This window comes from Nomascus leucogenys, chromosome 3 (genome assembly GCF_006542625.1).
Source record: "Nomascus leucogenys isolate Asia chromosome 3, Asia_NLE_v1, whole genome shotgun sequence".
Lineage (NCBI taxonomy): Eukaryota > Metazoa > Chordata > Mammalia > Primates > Hylobatidae > Nomascus > Nomascus leucogenys.
Window position 1 is genome coordinate 30299987 of NC_044383.1, and position 19208 is coordinate 30319194.

A 19208-nucleotide genomic window follows, 5' to 3' on the forward strand; every position below is an offset into this window, starting at 1 on the left:
TCCCTAGTAGCTGGGACTACAGGCGCCTGCCACCACGCCCGGCTAATTTTTTTTTATTTTTAGTAGAGACAGGGTTTCACCATGTTAGCCAGGATGGTCTCGATCTCCTGACCTCATGATCTCCCTGCCTTGGCCTCCTAAAGTGCTGGGATTACAGGCGTGAGCCATTGCACCTGACCGATTTTTTTGTTTGTTTGTTTGTTTTTGTTTTGTTTTGTTTGAGACAGGGTTTTGCTCTTGTTGTCAAGGCTGGAGTGCAGTGGCATGATCTTGACTCACTGCAACCTCTGCCTCCTGAGTTCAAGCAATTCTCCTGCCTCAGCCTCCCGGGTAACTGGGATTACAGGCATGCACCACCACGCTCAACTAATTTTGTATTTTTAGTAGAGACGGGGTTTCTCCTTGTTGGTCAGGCTGGTCTCAAACTCCTGACCTCAGGTTATCCACCCACCTCAACCTCCCAAAGTGCTGGGATTACAGGCGTGAGCCACCATGCCTGGCTTTATGATCTTAATATAGACTCTTATCCTTTTTGTTCTATAGTTTCTTTTTTTTTTTTTTTTTTTTGAGATGGAGTCTCGCCGTGTCGTCTTGCTGTGTTGCCCAGGCTGGAGTGCAGTGGCGCAATCTTGGCTCACTGCAAGCTCCGCCTCCCAGGTTCACGCCATTCTCCTGCCTCAGCCTCCCGAGTAGCTGAGACTACAGGCGCCCACCACCACACCCGGCTAATTTTTTGTATTTTTAGTAGAGACGGGGTTTCACCATGTTAGCCAGGATGGTCTCGATCTCCTGACCTCGTGATCCGCCCGCCTCGGCCTCCCAAAGTGCTGGGATAACAGGCATGAGCCACCGCGCCCAGCCTTGTTCTATAGTTTCTATGTGTAAAATAGATTATAAATAGAAATAACCCAAGACAGACAGTATGGTATGTTGAAAGAGTATAGGTTTTGAAGACTAACTCAGAGTAGGTAACCCTTGGGATGTAACTTCTCTGAACTGATAATCAGTTTTTGTATTTCTAAACTGGAGGTTACAATAGCAACTCAAAGGACTGTTGTAAGAATCAGCATATGATATTCTTAAGTCTGAATTATTATCAATATGAGTATTGAAATAGTGCAGGGTCGTTCAAAAATAAAGGTTAAAGTGGTCCATGGTGCTATAGTACATACACCTGCATACCAAACAAAATGGAATCTTACGAGATGTGTGATACAGCAAATATTTAATGCCATTTTAAGCTCAGTGGTGTTTAGTAAACCCTAGAGTATCCCACTCTATGCTGCCTTAGTCCAACAAGAGTATTGTGTTCAGCTCTGGGTACCATATTTTAAGAGAGATGTTGGTAAACAGGTATAACCAGAATGGTAAAAGTTTGAAAATATGTCATATGTGGTAGCGGAAGGAACAAAAATATTTCGTTTGGAAGTAAAGCAATGGTAAGTCCCTCAAATTAGTTTAAAATCTTTAAAGGGTTACCAAATAAAAGAAAAATTGGTCTGATTCACAATACCAGAAGACAAAACTATGACTTCTAGGTATATGTTACAGGGTGAAGTGTGTTTGATTAAGTGGAAGCAAGTAATTTTTTTTTGCTTTTTTGAGATGGAGTCTGGCTCTATCACCCAGGCTGGAGTGCAGTGGCACAACCTCGGCTCACTGCAAGCTCCGCCTCCCAGGTTCAAGTGATTCTCCTGCCTCAGCCTCTCGAGTAGCTAGGATTACAGGCATGTGCCAACACGCCTGGCTAATTTTTGTATTTTTAGTGGAAACAGAGGTTTACCATGTTGGCCAGGCAGGTCTCAAACTCCTGACCTCAAGTGATCCACCTACCTCGGCCTCCCAGAGTGCTGAAATTACAGGCATGACACACCGCACCTGGCCGCAAGCAAGCAATTTCTAACAAAGTCACCCACAAATGAAATTGCTGACTTGTCAGTTAAGCTGTCTTTAGATATTCAGGCAGAAGCCGATGCCCATGTACCAGATATTCTACAGAGATAATTCTTATAATGAATGGGATGTTTTATTTTATAACTCTAAGATAATATGATAATTTAACATTCTACTTATGTGTATATTTTATATTTATATGTACATTTACGGATTTACAGTTTACATTTATATATTGATATAATTTCATATAAAATAATATATCATTTATAGGTTTATTTATAATATATAAAATATATTTCTGTATCTCTATTACTTTTTTCTTTTTATTTATTTATTTATTTTTTATTTTTATTTTTTTTTTTTTTTGAGACGGAGTCTGGCTCTGTTGCCCAGGCTGGAGTGCCCAGGTTGACTCCCTGCAACCTTCACCTCCTGATTTCAAGCGATTCTCCTGCCTCAGCCTCCTCAGTAGCTGGGACTACAGGTGCACACCACCACGCCTGGCTAATTTGTTGCCCAGGCTGGTCTGGAACTCCTGAGCTTAGGCAATCCACCCGTCTTGGCCTCCCAAAGTGCTAGGATTACAGGCGTGAGCCACCGCGCCTGGCCTCTTTTTCTTTATTTTTTTGAGATGGAGTCTCGCACTGTCACCAGGCTGGAGTACAGTGACACGATCTCGGCTCACTGCATCCTCCGCCTCCTGGGTTCAAGCAGTTCTCCTGCCTCAGCCTCCCAAGTAGCTGGGATTACAGGCATGCGCCACCACGCCCAGCTAATTTTTTGTATTTTTAGTAGAGATGGGGTTTCATTATGTTGGCCAGGCTGGTCTTTGAATCCTGACCTCATTATCTGCCCACCTTGGCCTCCCAAAGTGCTGGGATTACAGGCATCAGCCACCACGCCCACCCTATTTTTTTCTTATAAAGAGTACTTTGCCAGGCATGGTGGCTCACGCCTGTAATCCTAGCATTTTGGGAGGCCAAGGTGGGCAGATCACGAGGTCAAGAGATTGAGGCCATCCTGAACAACATCCTGTCTATACTAAAAATACAAAAATTAGCCAGGTGTGGTGGTAGTCCCAGCTACTCGGGAGGCTGAGGCAAGAGAATCGCTTGAACCCGGGAGGCAGAGGTTGCAGCGAGCTGAGATCACGCCACTGCACTCCTGCCTGGGTGACAGTGAGACTCCGTCTCAAAAAAAAAAAAAAAAATGAGTGTTTTGGAGTCTGGGTGTGGTGGCTCACACCTGTAATTCCAGCACTTGGGGAGGCTAAGGCAGGAGGATGGCTTGAGGCCAGGAGTTTGAGACCAGCCTGGCCAACATAGTGAGACCCTATCTCTTAAATTTTTTTTTTTTTTTTTTTTTTTTTTTATTAGCCATGCATGGTGGCACATATCTGTACTCCCAGCTGCTCAGGTAGGCTAAGGCAAGAAGTTCACTTAAGTCCAGAAGGTTGAAGCTGCAGTGAGCCACTACACTCCTGCCTGGGTGATAGAGCAAGACCCTATCTCTTCAAGAAAAAAATGAAAGAAAAAAAAGAATAGAGATGATGCAATTGTGAACTTGTCTAATCTTCACAACATAAGGAAGAAAGGACATTGGCTTTGATGTTAGGCACACCTGAGTGTGAATTTCCGTTTTATTACCTACCATATCTGTGTGACCCAAAGCAAGTTATGACCTCTGTGAGCTTAATTTTTTTTCATCTGTAGAAAGGGGTACTAATACCTCATTTGCGGGGCTATTGTGAGGACTAAATGAAAAACATGCATATGCATATGAATACCTAATTCAATGCCTGGCACATAGTACTTTCTCAACAAAAAGTTGGATCCCCTTGTCTTCCCTCATGGCTTAAAAGTAATTGATTTAACCAAGAAATCTGTAGGCTTCTAGGTGAAAAGGAAACTGAGTAAAACTATGTCCAGGTAATTATTCTGCGAGACAAGCAATAGGAAGCGTAGCAGCCTTCTTGTAAGAAATTTTATATTGTAAATGTTACTATAGAGAGAAAAATCACAGTAATTATGATTAAAAGAAAAACATGAAATTAGACTTTAAGCTGTAAAATGTTAGGATGCTAAATATGGGGTGAGGGGGAATCTAATATTTAAGAATGTACTTTTTCCTGGAGATCTATTGTACATCATGATGACTACAGTTAATAATGTATTATATACTTGAAAATTGCTAAGAGTAGATCCTAAATGTTGTCACTACAGTAAAATAAGTATGTGAGCTGATAGATATGTTGATTTGCTTGATTTTATTAGTTTACAGTATATATGTATCTTAAAACCTATAGATATACACAATTTTAATTTGTCTATTATCCCCTAATAAAGCTGGAAGAAATAAGTAAATTCTCATATTTTCCATCAAAAAAATATACTTTTAACTTCTAAAATTAAGTATAGAAAGTAGTGTAAAATACTGGATAAAACTGCCTTTACCTTAACCACTAGGTGGCAGAAATGACAATTACATTTGTTTATTTCATAAAACTTCAGGTGACTGTGTTCTAGAATTACAATGAATTGATGTTTCTCAAATATTTATATATGTTGTTTTATGATTAAACATATAGCTTAAAGTATTAAATATTGATTAATTTTGCTCTCATTTTTCAGTGCTAATGAAGGCACGGGACATTTTAAGGTATTTTACTTTTTTTTTTCATTCATTTCACAAGAGGACTCTGTAGCACACAAATTCGAGTCAGATTAGCAACCAAATGGAGATTGTATAAATAAGTTATTTAAATATGAAGTACATTTAATAATATTTTTATAGATGTATGAATAAAAGTTATTAAGTAGGGATTGGTTCATTCAGAACAGTAGTCTAAGGAAAATTAAGTGAATACTTTTTAAAACTAAAACCAAATGCTATGTTAATTTGGTGATAAAAAATGTCTCAAAGCATTTTTTGCGTAGTTGACATTTAGAGTTAAATATGAGCTTAAAATTTTATTTGCATGTAACATTTTTTGCTCAAGTTATTTTGCCCTACTTGTTACTTCAATTATTCACTGAAGTTTTAGAGGTAAGAATGAACTCCTTTGTAACATATTTAAGTTCAGAGTTGATTTAAAGATTCCAAAATCACAGGTACCATTGTATACAGTGTTACTACTATAATGTGAGTCATCAGGAAAAGGTAATTTTTTCAAAAGGGGTAAATCAGACCTTATAGTTACTTGGGAGGTAAATATACAAGGAATAGGTGACTTTGATCTGTTTAGATTTTCAGTGACTTTGTCAAGAGTCTGTACTGAAAGTTAGGTGAATTATACCTAGTTGGATATACTGTACTGTTTTATGAACACACTAGCTCAGAGACATGAATTAAAGCATAGGAAGAGATAGGTAATTCTCTGGATGAAGCATATTATACATGTGTCTCAGAGATTGATGTGATAGAGGGAATGCAGTTTTAAGTCCTCACGATTTTTTTTTTTTTTTTTTTTTTTTTTTTTTGAGACGGAGTCTCGCTCTGTCGCCCAGGCTGGAGTGCAGTGGCGCAATCTTGGCTCCCTGCAACTTCCGCCGTCTGGGTTCAAGCGATTCTTGAACCCAGCCTCAGCCTCCCGAGTAGCTGGGATTACAGGCATGCACCACCACGCCCGGCTAATTTTGCATTTTTAGTAGAGAGGGTGTTTCACCATGTTAGCCAGGCTATTCTCAAACTCCTGACCTCTGGTGACCCACCCACCTGGGCCTCCCAAAGTGCTGGGATTACAGGTGTGAGCCACTGTGCCCGACCATAAATCCCCATGATTTTTGATAGCGTTGAACCTCTTATAAGTTGTAAAACATCAAACCACTCGTGTTCAGCTTTAAGAAATTCTCATAGCCATGTAGTGGGTGGGATAGTGGCAGATACATTTTTGTATGGTTTAAGCACAGGGATATATGCTACCAGTGTTCCCTGAAGATGTCTGTCTAATAACCTGCAGTAGTCAGTCCAACAGAGTTTTAAAACCTCACGAAGAAAGAATTAGAGAATGAATTGAAATATTAGGCCAGGTTCGTTGGCTCACATCTGTAATCCCAGTACTTTGGGAGGCCAATGTAGGTGGATTGGTTGGAGCCAGGAGTTCAAGACCAATCTGGGCAACATAGGAATACCCTGTCTCTATCAAAAATAAAAATGTTAGCTCTGCGTGGTGGCATGGGCCTGTAGTTCCAGCTACTCAGGAAGCTAAGGTGGCAAGATCACGTGAGCCTAGGAGATTGAGGCTGCAGTGAGCTGTGATTGCATCACTATACTGTAGCCTAGATGACAGAGTAAGACTCTGTCTTAAAAACAGAAAAGATAATGTATTAGTCTACTGCTTCCTCAAAAACACATGTGCAACCCAGAATATATAGTTGTGGTTCTTACACGTGAGAAAACATGATAGCAATATCACCTTGAAGTGTTCTTGCCAAAACATATAGGAAAGGGATTATGCTTCTAGATTTAATTACTAATTTACAAGAAATACAGGGGACAAACAGATGTATTAGGCCGGGTGCGGTGGCTCACACCTGTAATCCCCGCACTTTGGGAGGCCGAGGTGGGCAGATTATGAGGTCAGGAGATCGAGACCATCCTGGCTAACAGTGAAACCCCGTCTCTACTAAAAATCCAAAAAAAATTAGCCAGGCGTGGTGGCAGGTGCCTGTAGTCCCAGCTACTCTGGAGGCTGAGGCAGGAGAATAACATGAACCTGGGAGGTGGAGCTTGCAGTGAGCCAAGATCTCACCACTGCACTCCAGCCTGGGCGACACAGCAAGACTCCGTCTCAAAAAAAAAAAGAGAGAGATGTATTAAATGACACTGTAGGAACGTAATAAGCCAGATCAAGATAGTGGAAAACTGCTTAGCAACCAATTCTGTTTCTTCAGCAAATAAACTAAAAAGGAAAGAGATGAAGAATAAACCTACAGATGAAACCTATTGATAAAAGTAACTTAAGGGACATATAAATTAATTACATTGTATGCACATTATTTGGATTTGATTTGAAAAATATACATATTTTTAATAATAACCCCAAATTGGGCTGGGGACATTGGGTCATGCCTGTAATCCTAGCACGCTGGGAGCCCAAGGCAGGTGGATCTCCTGAGTTCAGGAGTTCGAGACTAGCCTGGCCAACATGCCAAAACCCTATCTCTATTAAAAATACAAAAATTAGCCAGGCATGGTGGTGGGCACCTATAATCCCAGCTACTTGGGAGGCTGAGGCAAGAGAATCACTTGAACCCGGAGGGCGGAGAATTCGGCGAAGTGAGCTGAGATTGTGCCACTTCACTCCAGCTTAGGCAAAAGAGTGGACCTCTGTCTCAAAAAACATAATAACCCCAAATTGGAAACAATGTATATAACCTATTAGCTGATGAATGGATAAACAAAATGTATCTTCATATAATAGAGTATTATTTGACAGTAAAAAGGAATGAAGTACTGATACATGGTCTGACATGGGTAAACATTGAAAACATGATACTGATACATGGTCTGACATGGGTAAACATTGAAAACATGATGCTAAGGAAAAGAAGCCAGTCACAAAAGGCCATCCATATATTATATGATTTCATTTATCTGAAATGTGCAGAACAAGAAAATCCACAAGAGCAGAAAGCAGATTTGTGGTTGGCAGAGGCTTAGGGAAGAGGCTGAATGGGGAGTGACTACCAAGAGGTACAGGTTTCTTTTTTTCTTTTTGGGGATGGAGTCTCACTCTGTCACCCAGGCTGGAGTGCAGTGGCACAATCTCGGCTCACTGCAACCTCTGCCTCCCGGGGTCAAGCAATTCTCCTGCCTCAGCCTCCCAAGTAGCTGGTATTACAGGCGCACCCCACCACGCCCAGCTAATTTTTTGTATTTTTAGTAGAAACAGAGTTTCACCATGTTAGCCAGGCTGGTCTTGAACTCCTGACCTCAGGTGATCCACCTGCCTTGGCCTCCCAAAGTGCTGGGATTACAGGCGTGAGCCACCTTGCCCAGCCAGGCTTTTTTTTAGGGTAATGAAAATATTCTGAAATTACATAGCAGTGATGGTTGCAAAACTTTGTAGATATACTAAAATCCATTTAATTGTACACTTTTAAAGAGTGAATTTAATAGTATGTGAATTACATCTCAATAAAGCTGTTGATTTTTTTTTTAATACCTAAGCCAAGATTCAATAGAAACTTTGAATAGAAACATTGTTTGTAATTTGCTTGGTGTAAACATTTTGGGGATATAAAAATGTATCTGGTTGAAACAATATATGCTTGGCTAGGCGCGGTAGCTGACGCCTGTAATCCCAGCACTCTAGGAGACCACGACGGAAGGATCACTTGAAGTTAGGAGTTGAGACCAGCCTGGGCAACATGGGGAAACCTTGTCTCCACTGAAAATACAAAAATTAGCCCAGTATGGTGATGCATGCCTGTAATTCCAGGTACTCAGGAGGGCTGTGGCAGGAGAATTGCTTGAACCCAGGAGGCAGAGGCTGCAGTGAGCCAAGATTGCGCCACTGCACTCCAGCCTGGGCTAGAGCAAGACTTCATCTCAAAAAAAAAAAAACAAAAAACAGGCCGGGCACGGTAGCTCACACCTGTAATCTCAGCACTTTGGGAGGCTGAGGCAGGCGGATCACGAGTCAGGAGATCGAGACCGTCCTGGCTAACACGGTGAAACCCCGTCTCTACTAAAAATACAAAAAATTAGCCGGGCATGGTGGCAGACGCCTGTAGTCCCAGCTACTCGGGAGGCTGAGGCAGGAGAATGGCGTGAACTCAGGAGGCAGAGTTTGCAGTGAGCCGAGTTCGTGCCACTCCACTCCAGCCCAGGTGACAGAGCGAGACTCTCTCAAAAACAAACAAACAACAAAAAAACTGGCCGGGCACGGTGGCTCACGCCTATAATCCCAGCACTTTGGGAGGCCGAGGTGGGCGGATCACCTGAGGTCAGGAGTTTGAAACCAGCCTGGCCAACATGGTGAAACCCTGTCTCTACTAAAAATACAGAAATTAGTGTGGTAGCTCATGCCTGTAATCCCAGCTACTTGGGAGGCTGAGGCAGGAGAATCGCTTGAACCCAGGAGGTAGAGGTAGCAGTGAGCCAAGACCACGCCATTCCACTCCAGCCTGGGCAACGAGCGAAACTCCATCTGAAAAACATATATATGTATATGCTTATGTTAGAATTTTTGTTTGAGCCCCTTACTGGTTATATTTTTTTCATGAAATCTTTTAGTTTTCTCTTTAGTAATGACAGCCCTATAGAACAATAAAATCATTTTCTACTAAGTTTAAGAAATTGGGGCCGGGTGCAGTGGCTCACGCCTGTAATCCCAGCACTTTGGGAGGCCAAGGTGGGTGGATCACCTGAGGTCAGGAGTTCGAGACCAGCCTGATCAGTATGATGAAACCCCGTCTCTACTAAAAATACAAAATTAGCCAGACGTTGGTGGCGGGTACCTGTAGTCCAGCTACTTGGGAGGTTGAGATAGGAGAATCACTTGAACCCAAGAGGCAGAGGTTGCAGTGAGCCGAGATTGCGCCACTGCACTCCAGCCTGGGTGGCAGAGCGAGACTCCATCTCAAAAGTTAAAATCCGCCGGGTGCAGTGGCTCACACCTGTAATCCCAGCACTTTGGGAGGCCGAGGCTGGTGGATCACGAGGTCAGGAGATCGAGACCATCCTGGCTAACACAGTGAAACCTCGTCTCTACTAAAAATACAAAAATTAGCGTGGTGGCACATGCCTGTATTCCCAGCTACTTGGGAGGCTGAGGCAAGAGAATCTCTTGAATCCGGAAGGCAGAGGTTGCAGTGAGCCACGATCGCTCCACTGCACTCCAGCCTGGGCGACAGAGCAAGACTCCATCTCAAAAACAAAAAACAAACAAAAAAAGTTAAAATCCTTTACATAAAGAGGAAAATGATGCAAATAATCTTAGAGACAAATGGCTCACAACACTAACAACTCTTCAGTGCTTACTATGTGACAGGTATTTTTATTAGTTATTTACATACATTAACTTATTTTCATGATAATTGTATGAAGCAGGTGCTATTTTTATCTGTTTTCCAAATAGAGACACAGACAAGTTCAGGAACTTGCCCAAAGACTCACTGTTAGAAAATGGCAGAACCAGGGTTTGAGCCCAGGTAGTCTGTCTGGAGTGCCTACACTCAACACCTATTCTATATGCTGTACTGTGGTAATAACGGGCAGACCATTTATCAGTTGCTCAAGTATAACAAGCAAGCCCAAGACACCTAGAAAAATAAAATACCTATCTAATATAGAGTCTATGAGTTTTAGTTGGGAAAGTTCTTAAGAACAAACTACTGTACAGATAGGAAAGCTGAGTGCTGTAAGATGGAACAAATGTGTGCCTCGGTTCCATAGGTAGCCATTCTAGGCTCCCAGTCTGTAAGTCCTAAAAAAACACTTTGTGCTTTTCCTGTAAGGGACTGTTTAGTTCTGATTACTTCAGCTTTTCATTTGCGTGAGGTCGTAGCATCGTTAGTTGTCTCAGAGAGATGGGAGCTGGGTAAGCATTAGTTTTTACTTTCAAACTCTGTCATCTACTTATCACCTCCTACGCCTCAACCTGTTGGGTCCCACATTCCAGCCACATGTGTCTAGATAGTGATCTTTTTATTTTTCACTTAAAAAAGAAATCCCTGGCCAGGCGCAGTGGCTCATACCTGTAATCCCAGCACTTTGGGAGGCTGAGGCGGGTGGATCACGAGGTCAGGAGATTGAGACCATGCTGGCTAACAGTGAAACCCCGTCTCTACTGAAAAAAAAAAAAAAAAAAAAAATTAGCTGGGCGTAGTGGTGCACGCCTGTAGTCCCAGCTACTTGGGAGACTGAGGCAGGAGAATGGCGTGAACCCGGGAGGCGGAGCTTGCAGTGAGCTGAGATTGCACCATTGCACTCCAGCCTGGGTGACAGAGTGAGACTCCGTCTCAAAAAAGAAAAAGAAAAAAAAATCTCTTTATTATGAAAATTTTTAAACTTATACAAAAGTAGGCAGAATAGTATAATGAACTCCCATGTACACACCACTCCAATAATTATAAATTCATGTTAAGTGTCCTTTTATGGCAACATAACAATGATACTACAGTTTTTTAAATTAATGATAATCCCTTGATCAGATATTCATGTACTATTTAAATTTCCTAGATTGTCCCCTGAAAATTGTTGATAGCTTTTCAGTCAGGGTTCACTAAGGTCCATACATTGTAATTGGTTAATGTATTTGTCATTTACACCCCTTAATGTTTTTTAGTCTCGCCATTCCTCTTCCATCTTGTTTTTTCTTCCTTGCAGTTTTTTGGGTTTTTTGTCTGTTTGTTTGTTTTTTTAGACGGAGTTTTGCTCTTGTTGCCCAGACTGCAGTACAATGGCACGATCCTGGCTCTCCGCAACCTCTGCCTCCCGGGTTCAAGCGATTCTCCTGCCTCAGCCTCCTGAGTAGCTGGGATTATAGGCATGCACCACCATGCCCAGCTAATTTGTATTTTTAGTAGAGATGGGGTTTCTCCATGTTGGTCAGGCTGGTCTCGAACTCCTGACCTCAAACGATCTGCCTGCCTCTGCCTCCCAAAGTGCTGGGATTGCAGGTGTGAGCCATCATGGGCGGCCTCACAGTTGTTTTAGACATTTGGTATTGGGTGTTTTCTCTGTGTCTTTAAAGTGTAAGTTCAGTACTTGAAATGAATGAATAAATTTTACTCTGAGTTTTGTTTTTTCAATGAAACATAAAATAAACCAGCAAGCCTATTTAGAAAAATTTTTGACATACTTTTCAGAAAGGGAAAGCTAAGCAGAATTTCCATTTTTCTTCTCTGATACGTGTATTAACTTGTTTCATAGTAAGTTTTTTCAAGAGTCTATTGAATCATCTTTGCTATAAAACTTTCTTTAATGTTTACACATTACATATATATACACATACCTCATGCATGTACAGATGTACAGGTATATTTAACCTAAAAATAGTTTTATCTGTCTATTTTTGTAGCCATTGGAAAAGAAGTTTGTTCGAGTTTCAGGAGAAGCAACTATTGGACATGTAGAAAAATTCCTCAGAAGAAAAATGGGTCTTGATCCAGCTTGTCAGGTACAGTACATATATGTAAAAGAATAGGTAAAGTTATGAGCTTACCTTTAGCACACTGAAGAAAGAACTCTGTAGGATTTCATGCAATTATTTCTGTTTTATGATGTTGTAGACATTTTTTTTTTTTTTTTTTTTTTGAGACAGAGTCTCGCTCTGTCGCCCAGGCTGGAGTGCAGTGGCACAATCTCAGCTCACTGCAAGCTCTGCCTGCCAGGTTCATGCCATGCGCCTGCCACTGCACCCGGCTAATTTTTTTTTTTGTATTTTTAGTAGAGACGGGGTTTCACCGTGGTCTCGATCTCCTGACCTCGTGATCCTCCCGCCTCAGCCCCCCAAAGTGCTGGGATTACAGGTGTGAGCCACCGTGCCCAGACATTGTTAATGCTAATTTAATATTGATACATAGTGATTCACACCTCCAGCTTTAATCACATTTGATTACTTTCCATTTCTTTTTTTTTTCCTTTTTTGAGACAGGGTCTGTTTCTGTTGCCCAGGCTGAAGTACATTGACACGATCATGGCTCACTACAACGTTGAAATTTTCCTGGGCTTGGGTGGTCCTCCCTCCTGTCTCAGCCTCCCGAGTAGTTAGGACTAGAGGCACATGCCACCATGCCCAGCTAATTTTTTTTAAGAGATGCGGTCTTGCTATGTTGTCTAGGCTGGTCTCAAACTCCTGGCCTCAAGTAATCCTCTTGCCTCAGCTTCCCAAAGCACTAGATTATAGGAGTTAGCCACCGTGCGAGGCTAGTATCCATTTCCTACTGCCACCGATGGCAATCTATTAGTGTTAGAGAAAAGCTGAAGATAGGAGAAATATTAAAGAGGCCTCAGTTCCAGCTCTTTCCAGTTTGGTAGTAGAGAAAAATATTGCTTATCATCCACTTTTCTGTATAGGATATCCTTGCATTTATTAGTTGTTCAAGTATAACAAGCAAGCTCAGCCGGGCACAGTGGCTTACACCTGTAATCCCAGCACTTTGGGAGGCTGAGGTGGGTGGATCACGAGGTCAGGAGTTCCAGCCTGACCAACATGGTGAAACCCTATCTCTACTAAAAAATACAAAAATTAGCCGGACCTGTTGGCATGCACCTGTAATCCCAGCTACTCAGGAGGCTGAGGCAGGAGAATTGCTTGAACCTGGCAGGCAGAGGTTGCAGTGAGCTGAGATTGCGCTACTGCACTCCAGCCTGGACGACAGAGCGAGACTCTGTCTCAAAACAAAACAAAACAAAAAAAACAAGCAAAGCTCAGGACACCTAGAGAAGTGAAATATATTTATCTAATAGGGACCCTATTAATTAGTTTTTTTTTTTTTTTTGAGACTGAGTCCCACTCTGTCGCCCAGGCTGGAGTGTAGTGGCGTGATCTCGGCTCACTGCAACCTCTGCCCCCCGGGTTCAAGCGATTCTCCTGCCTCAGCCTTCCTGAGTAGTGAGTAGCTGGGATTACAGGCAGGTGCCACCATGCCTGGCTAATTTTGTATTTTTAGTAGAGATGGGGTTTCTCCATGTTGGTCTGGCTGGTCTCGAACTCCTGACCTCAGGTGATCCGCCTACTTCGGCCTCCCAATGTGCTGGGATTACAGGTGTGAGCCACCATGCCCAGCTGACCCTATTAGTTTTTTTTTATGGATTAAAAGAGATCTCCTGTTCTAGCTATGTAATATTTTCTTTTCTTTTCTTTTTTTTTTTTTTTTTTTTTTTTTGAGGCAGAGTCTCACGCCGTTGCCCAGGCTGGAGTGCAGTGGGGCAGTCCCAGCTCACTGCAACCTCCGCCTCCTGGGTTCAAGTGATTCTCCTGCCTCACTTTCCTGAGTAGCTGGGATTACAGGCCCGTGCCACCACACCTGGCTAATTTTTGTATTTTTAGTAGAGACGGGGTTTCACCATGTTGTTGTTCAGGCTAGTCTCCATCTCCTGACCTCATGATCTGCCCGCCTTGGCCTCCCAAAGTGCTGGGATTACAGGCGTGAGCCACCACGCCCGGCCATAATATTTTCTTGTTGTTGCATGATGGAAACCTCAAACTTCATGTATCATTGAACATAAAAGTAAAATATACTCATAGTTCTAGTTATGTGGTCCAGTTAGTAAAAATGAACATTTATATAGCTTTGCTTTTTCATTAGTCAAATTTAAAAAGCATTTTTGTTATTCTCCATCATGTGTAAAGTTTTATAGAATAATTTTTATCTGAAATACTGTGTATTGTGGCTGGGCACAGTGACTCACCTATATAATCCCAGTACTTTGGGAGGCCAAGGCAGGTGGATCATTTGAGGTCAGGAGTTTGAGACCAGCCTGGCCAACATGGTGAAACCCTGTCTCTACTAAAAAATGAAAAATAGCTTGGCATGGTGGCACACTCCTGTAATCCCAGCTACTCAGGAGGCCGAGGCTGGAGAATTGCATGAACCTGGGAGACAGAGGTTGCAGTCAGCCTAGATCATGCCGTTGCACTCCAGCCTGGGTGACAGAGTGATAACCTGTCTCAAAAAAATAGTAAAATAAAATAAAATAATAAAATACTGTATTGTTAGTTAAATTAATAGATATGTTAAAACAGTGACTGGCCATGTGCAGTGGCTCATGCCTGTAATCCCAGCACTTTGGGAGGTCGGGGCAGGTGGATCACCTGAGGTCAGAAGTTCAAGACCAGCCTGGCCAACGTGGCGAAACCCCGTCTCTACCAAAAATTAGCCAGGTATGGTGGCACACACCTGTGGTCCCAGCTACTCAGGAGGCTGAGACAAGAGAATCTCTTTTACCTGGGAGGTGGAGGTCGCAGTGAGTCAAGATCATGCCACTGCACTCCAACCTGGGCGACAAGAGGAGACTCTATATCAAAAAAAAAAAAAAAAAAAAGAAAAGGGGCCGGACACGGTGGCTCACGCCTGTAATCCCAACACTTTGGGAGGCCAAGGCAGGTGGATCACCTGATGTCAGGAGTTCAAGACCAGTCTGACCAACATGGTAAATCTCATCTCTAGTAAAAATATAAAATTAGCCGGGTGTGATGGCGCATGCTTGTAATCCCAGCTACTTGAGAGGCTGAGGCAGGAGAATCGCTTGAACCTGGGAGGCGGAGGTTGTGGTGAGCCGAGATGGCACCACTGCACTCCAGCCTGGGCAACAACAGCGAAACTCCAACTCAAAAAAAAAAGGGACTGAAAGTTTGCTAGTGTTTTTAGTACCAATATTTTCTGGTAGTAAATATATACTAAATCCAATGAAATGACTTCTCTAACTGAGCTTGACATATCCTGGTTATATCTCATGGCAGCTGAAAACTAGAAATGACTTATTTTTACCTTGTAGCCACAGCACACTTCAGGTTATTCTTAGGTTTTCGTTAGAGACAAAGCTGGTTAGTGACTCCTGGATTAAGAATTATGAGTGATCCCATAACAGCCTATTATTTCTAAAAGCAGAAGTCAGAAGACTTGCCCTTATTATAGAATAAGAAGTGATACCCAGGAGGACCCTCTCTAGAATATAGATTATTCTATGGCTATTTATGTGTCTGTGTGTGTGTGTGTATGTTTTGTGGGTTTTTTTTGTTTTTTTTTTTTTTTTGGTGGCAAGGATAACATACTGTGTTGCCCAGGCTGGACTTTTTTTGTGTGTGTGATACAGAGTCTTGCTCTGTCACCCGTGCTGGAGTGCAGTGGCACAGTCTTGACTCACTGAGGTCTCTACCTCCTGGGTTCCAGCAATTCTCCTGCCTCAGCCTCCCAGGTAGTTGGGATTAGAGGTGCACACCACCATGCCTGGCTAAATTGTTTGTATTTTTTAGTAGAGATGGGGTTTCATCATTTTGCCCAGGCTGGTCTCAAACTCCTGGCCTCAAGTGATCCTCCTGCCTCAGCCTCCAAAAGTACTGGGATTACAGGCATGAGCCACTGTGTCCAGCCTGTTTTTTTAATTGACAGAAACAAAATATTTTGGGTTGGGCGTGGTGGCTTGCGCCTGTAATCCCAGCACTTTGGGAGGCCAAAGTGGGTGGATAGCTTGATCCCAGGAGTTCGAGACCAGCCTGGGCAACATAGCGAAACCCCAGCTCTACAAAAAATACCAAAATTAGCCGGGTGTGGTGGCATACACCTGTAATCCTAGTAGTCTTAGCTCCTAGGGAGTCTGGGTTGGGAGGATCATTTGAGCCTGGGAGATCGAGGCTACAGTGATCCATGATTGTGCCACTGCACTGAGCCTGAGCGACAGCAATACACTGTCTCAAAAAAAAAAAAAAATAAGTGAAGTGAAGGCCAGGCAAGGTGGCTCACCCTGTAATCCCAGCACTTTCAGAGGCCAAGGTGGGTGGATCACCTGAGGTCAGGAGTTCAAGACTAGCCTGGCCAACATGGTGAAATCCTGTCCCTAGTAAAAATACAAACATTAGCCGGGCGTGGTGGCGCATGCCTATAGTCCCAGCTACTTGGGAGGCTGAGGTGGGAGGATCCCTTGAACCCAGGAAGCAGAGGTTGCAGTGCGCTGAGACCACACCACTGCACTCCAGCCTGGGTGACAGAGTGAGACTCTGACTCAAAAAAAAAAAAAAGAAATGAAATAAAGAAATAATATCTATTTATTGTATACAACATGATGTTCTGAAATATGTATACATTGTGGGATGGCAAAATTGAGCTAATTAACATACCATTACCTCACATTTTTTGTGGTGAAAACACTTGAAATTTCTATTGAGCAGTTACAATATATTATTATTATTATTATTATTATTATTATTGTTTGTTTGTTTGTTTTTGAGACGGAGTCTCTGTCACCCAGGCTGGAGTGCAGTGGCGCGATCTGGGCTCACTGCAAGCTCTGCCTCCTGGGTTCATGCCATTCTCATGCCTCAGCCTCCTGAGTAGCTGGGACTACAGGCACCCACCACCATGCCTGGCTAATTTTTTGTATTTTTAGTGGAGACAGGGTTTCACCGTTTAGCCAGGATGGTCTCCATCTCCTGACCTTGTGATCCGCCCGCCTTGGCCTCCCAAAGTACTGGGATTATAGGCGTGAGCCACCGCACCCAGCCTACAATATATTATTAAGTATAGTCACCATCTTGTACAGTATATTTCTTGTAAGTTGATTTTGTTACCTAAAAATGTGGGTTTCTTTTTTGCTTACATCATAGAATTTAAGGCTTTTAGCATTTTGAAATAAAATTATATAAAGGCTCATACCTGTAATCCCAGCTACTCTGGAGCCTGAAGTAGGAGGATCACCTAAGGTTAGGAGTTTGAGACCAGGCTGGCCAACATGGGGAAATCCCATCTCTACTAAAAATACAAAAATTAGCTGAGTGTGGTGGCGCGCCCTTGTAATCCCAGCTACTCGGGAGGCTGAGGCACGAGAATTACTTCAACCTGAGAGGCAGGAATTACAGTGTGCTGAGATTGTGCCACTGCACTCCAAGCCTGGGCGACAGAGTGAGACTCTTGTCTAAAAAAAAAAAAAAAAAATTAATAAAACGATGGTACCAAATTCTTTAATTTTTTATGGATCTAAGTTCTGTGTGCAAGATCTCGTATCATTACTTTCAAGTCATTTTGGAAACACCACTCTAAAAACAGGTGACAGGCTAGATTTGGCCCTTGAGTATGCCAACCCGGGTTCTATCTCATAATTCTATATAATCTCAGATTAGTAACAACTTTTGCATTTTAGACTTATTAGCTTTTAAATTGACAGAGTGGTATTTGCAAAATGAATTGAAAGCACAGCCACACCGTGGCTGCTTTTGTGCTATAACAGCTGAATTGAAGAGATATAACAGAGATGCTATGGCCCACAAAGCCTAAAGCATTTATTATTTGGCCCTTTGCAGAAACGGTTTGCCGACCCCTAGGATGGCATTTAGGCTTTGGAGAAAGTTAGATCTTGGACAGACCTGGGTTTATATCTGGACTTTGCTATTTACTAGCTTTGTGACCTCAGGAAAGTTTAATGTCTTCACTTCTTAGTTTCTCTATCTGTAAAATCGGAATTGTAGTTACCTAGTTCATAGGAATATGAGGATTAGATAACACATATCAAATACATATGTAACTTATTGTACATAGTGGCTGCTCATTTAAATGCAGCTGCTATTACTGTTGTTTTTAGAGTTTAACATGTTGACAGTGTATAGAATTTATTGGAGTAAACAGTATTTGAAGATAAGAAGTCTGGCTAGGAGATGGTTTTAGTGGTTTAAGCCTACAGGCAGTAGTTGAAAGATATGATATGAATTCAAGAGATAGGAAGAAAGAAGCAATAGGACTTTGTAATTGATTGCATGTAAGAAGAAAGGAAAAGGAGAAAGAGGAAGCAGAGGTGACATTCTGGTATGGAAGACAAGGAGAAATTTCATACCATAATCTAAATAGTAATGTTAGGAGATGGAGCCAGTTAAGTGAGATATATATATCTCTCACTAATATATATATATATATGCTGTTGAGGATCTAACCCCATTTTAAGGTAATAGGAAGGGAGTAGTACTCAGTGAAAGATTAAAGATTTGCATTTCTATCTTAGCAAGTAAGTATAGTAGAGTCTTAGTAAAATGTATATATACAACAATATTCTCTCTAGAGAATTCTATATAAAAGTCAATATATTGGCCAGAGCACACTGGCTCACACCTGTGTTTTGGGAGGCCAAGGCGGGAGGATCACTTAAGACTAGGAGTTTGAGACCAGCCTGGGCAATATACCGAGACTCTGTCTCTACAAAAATTGAAAAAAGAAAACCACACAATTGGCTGGGCACGGTGGCTCACACCTGTAATCCCAGCACTTTGGGAGGCCGAGGCGGGCGGATCATGAGGTCAGGAGATCTAGACCATCCTGGCTAACACACTGAAACTCTGTCTCTACTAAAAATACAAAAAATTAGCCGGGCATGGTGGCAGGTGCCTGTAGTTCCAGCTACTCAGGAGGCTGAGGCAGGGGAATGGCGTGAACCCAGGAGGCGAAGCTTGCAGTGAGCCGAGATTGTGCCACTGCACTCCAGCCTGGGCGACAGAGCGAGACTCCATCTCAAAAACAAAAAACAAAAAAACACACAATTTGCCAGATGTGGTGGTGCACACCTCTAGTCCCAGCTACTTGGGTTGCTAAGGTGGGAGGATTGCCTCAGCCTAGGAGTTTGAGGCTGCAATGAGCTATGACTGGGCCACTGCACTCCAG

General features: G+C 42.5%; 1 protein-coding gene across 2 annotated transcripts in view; it reads left to right on the plus strand.

Annotated features, from left to right (window-relative positions):
* PCGF6 (polycomb group ring finger 6) overlaps positions 1-19208 on the plus strand; it is a 44355-nt gene that overhangs the window by 12725 nt on the left and 12422 nt on the right. For both annotated transcript variants that reach the window (XM_030807495.1, XM_030807498.1), the window contains exons 7-8: positions 4527-4554; positions 11924-12022. In XM_030807495.1, the coding sequence (XP_030663355.1) occupies positions 4527-4554; positions 11924-12022 (127 nt within the window). The remainder of the gene's footprint in view (positions 1-4526; positions 4555-11923; positions 12023-19208) is intronic.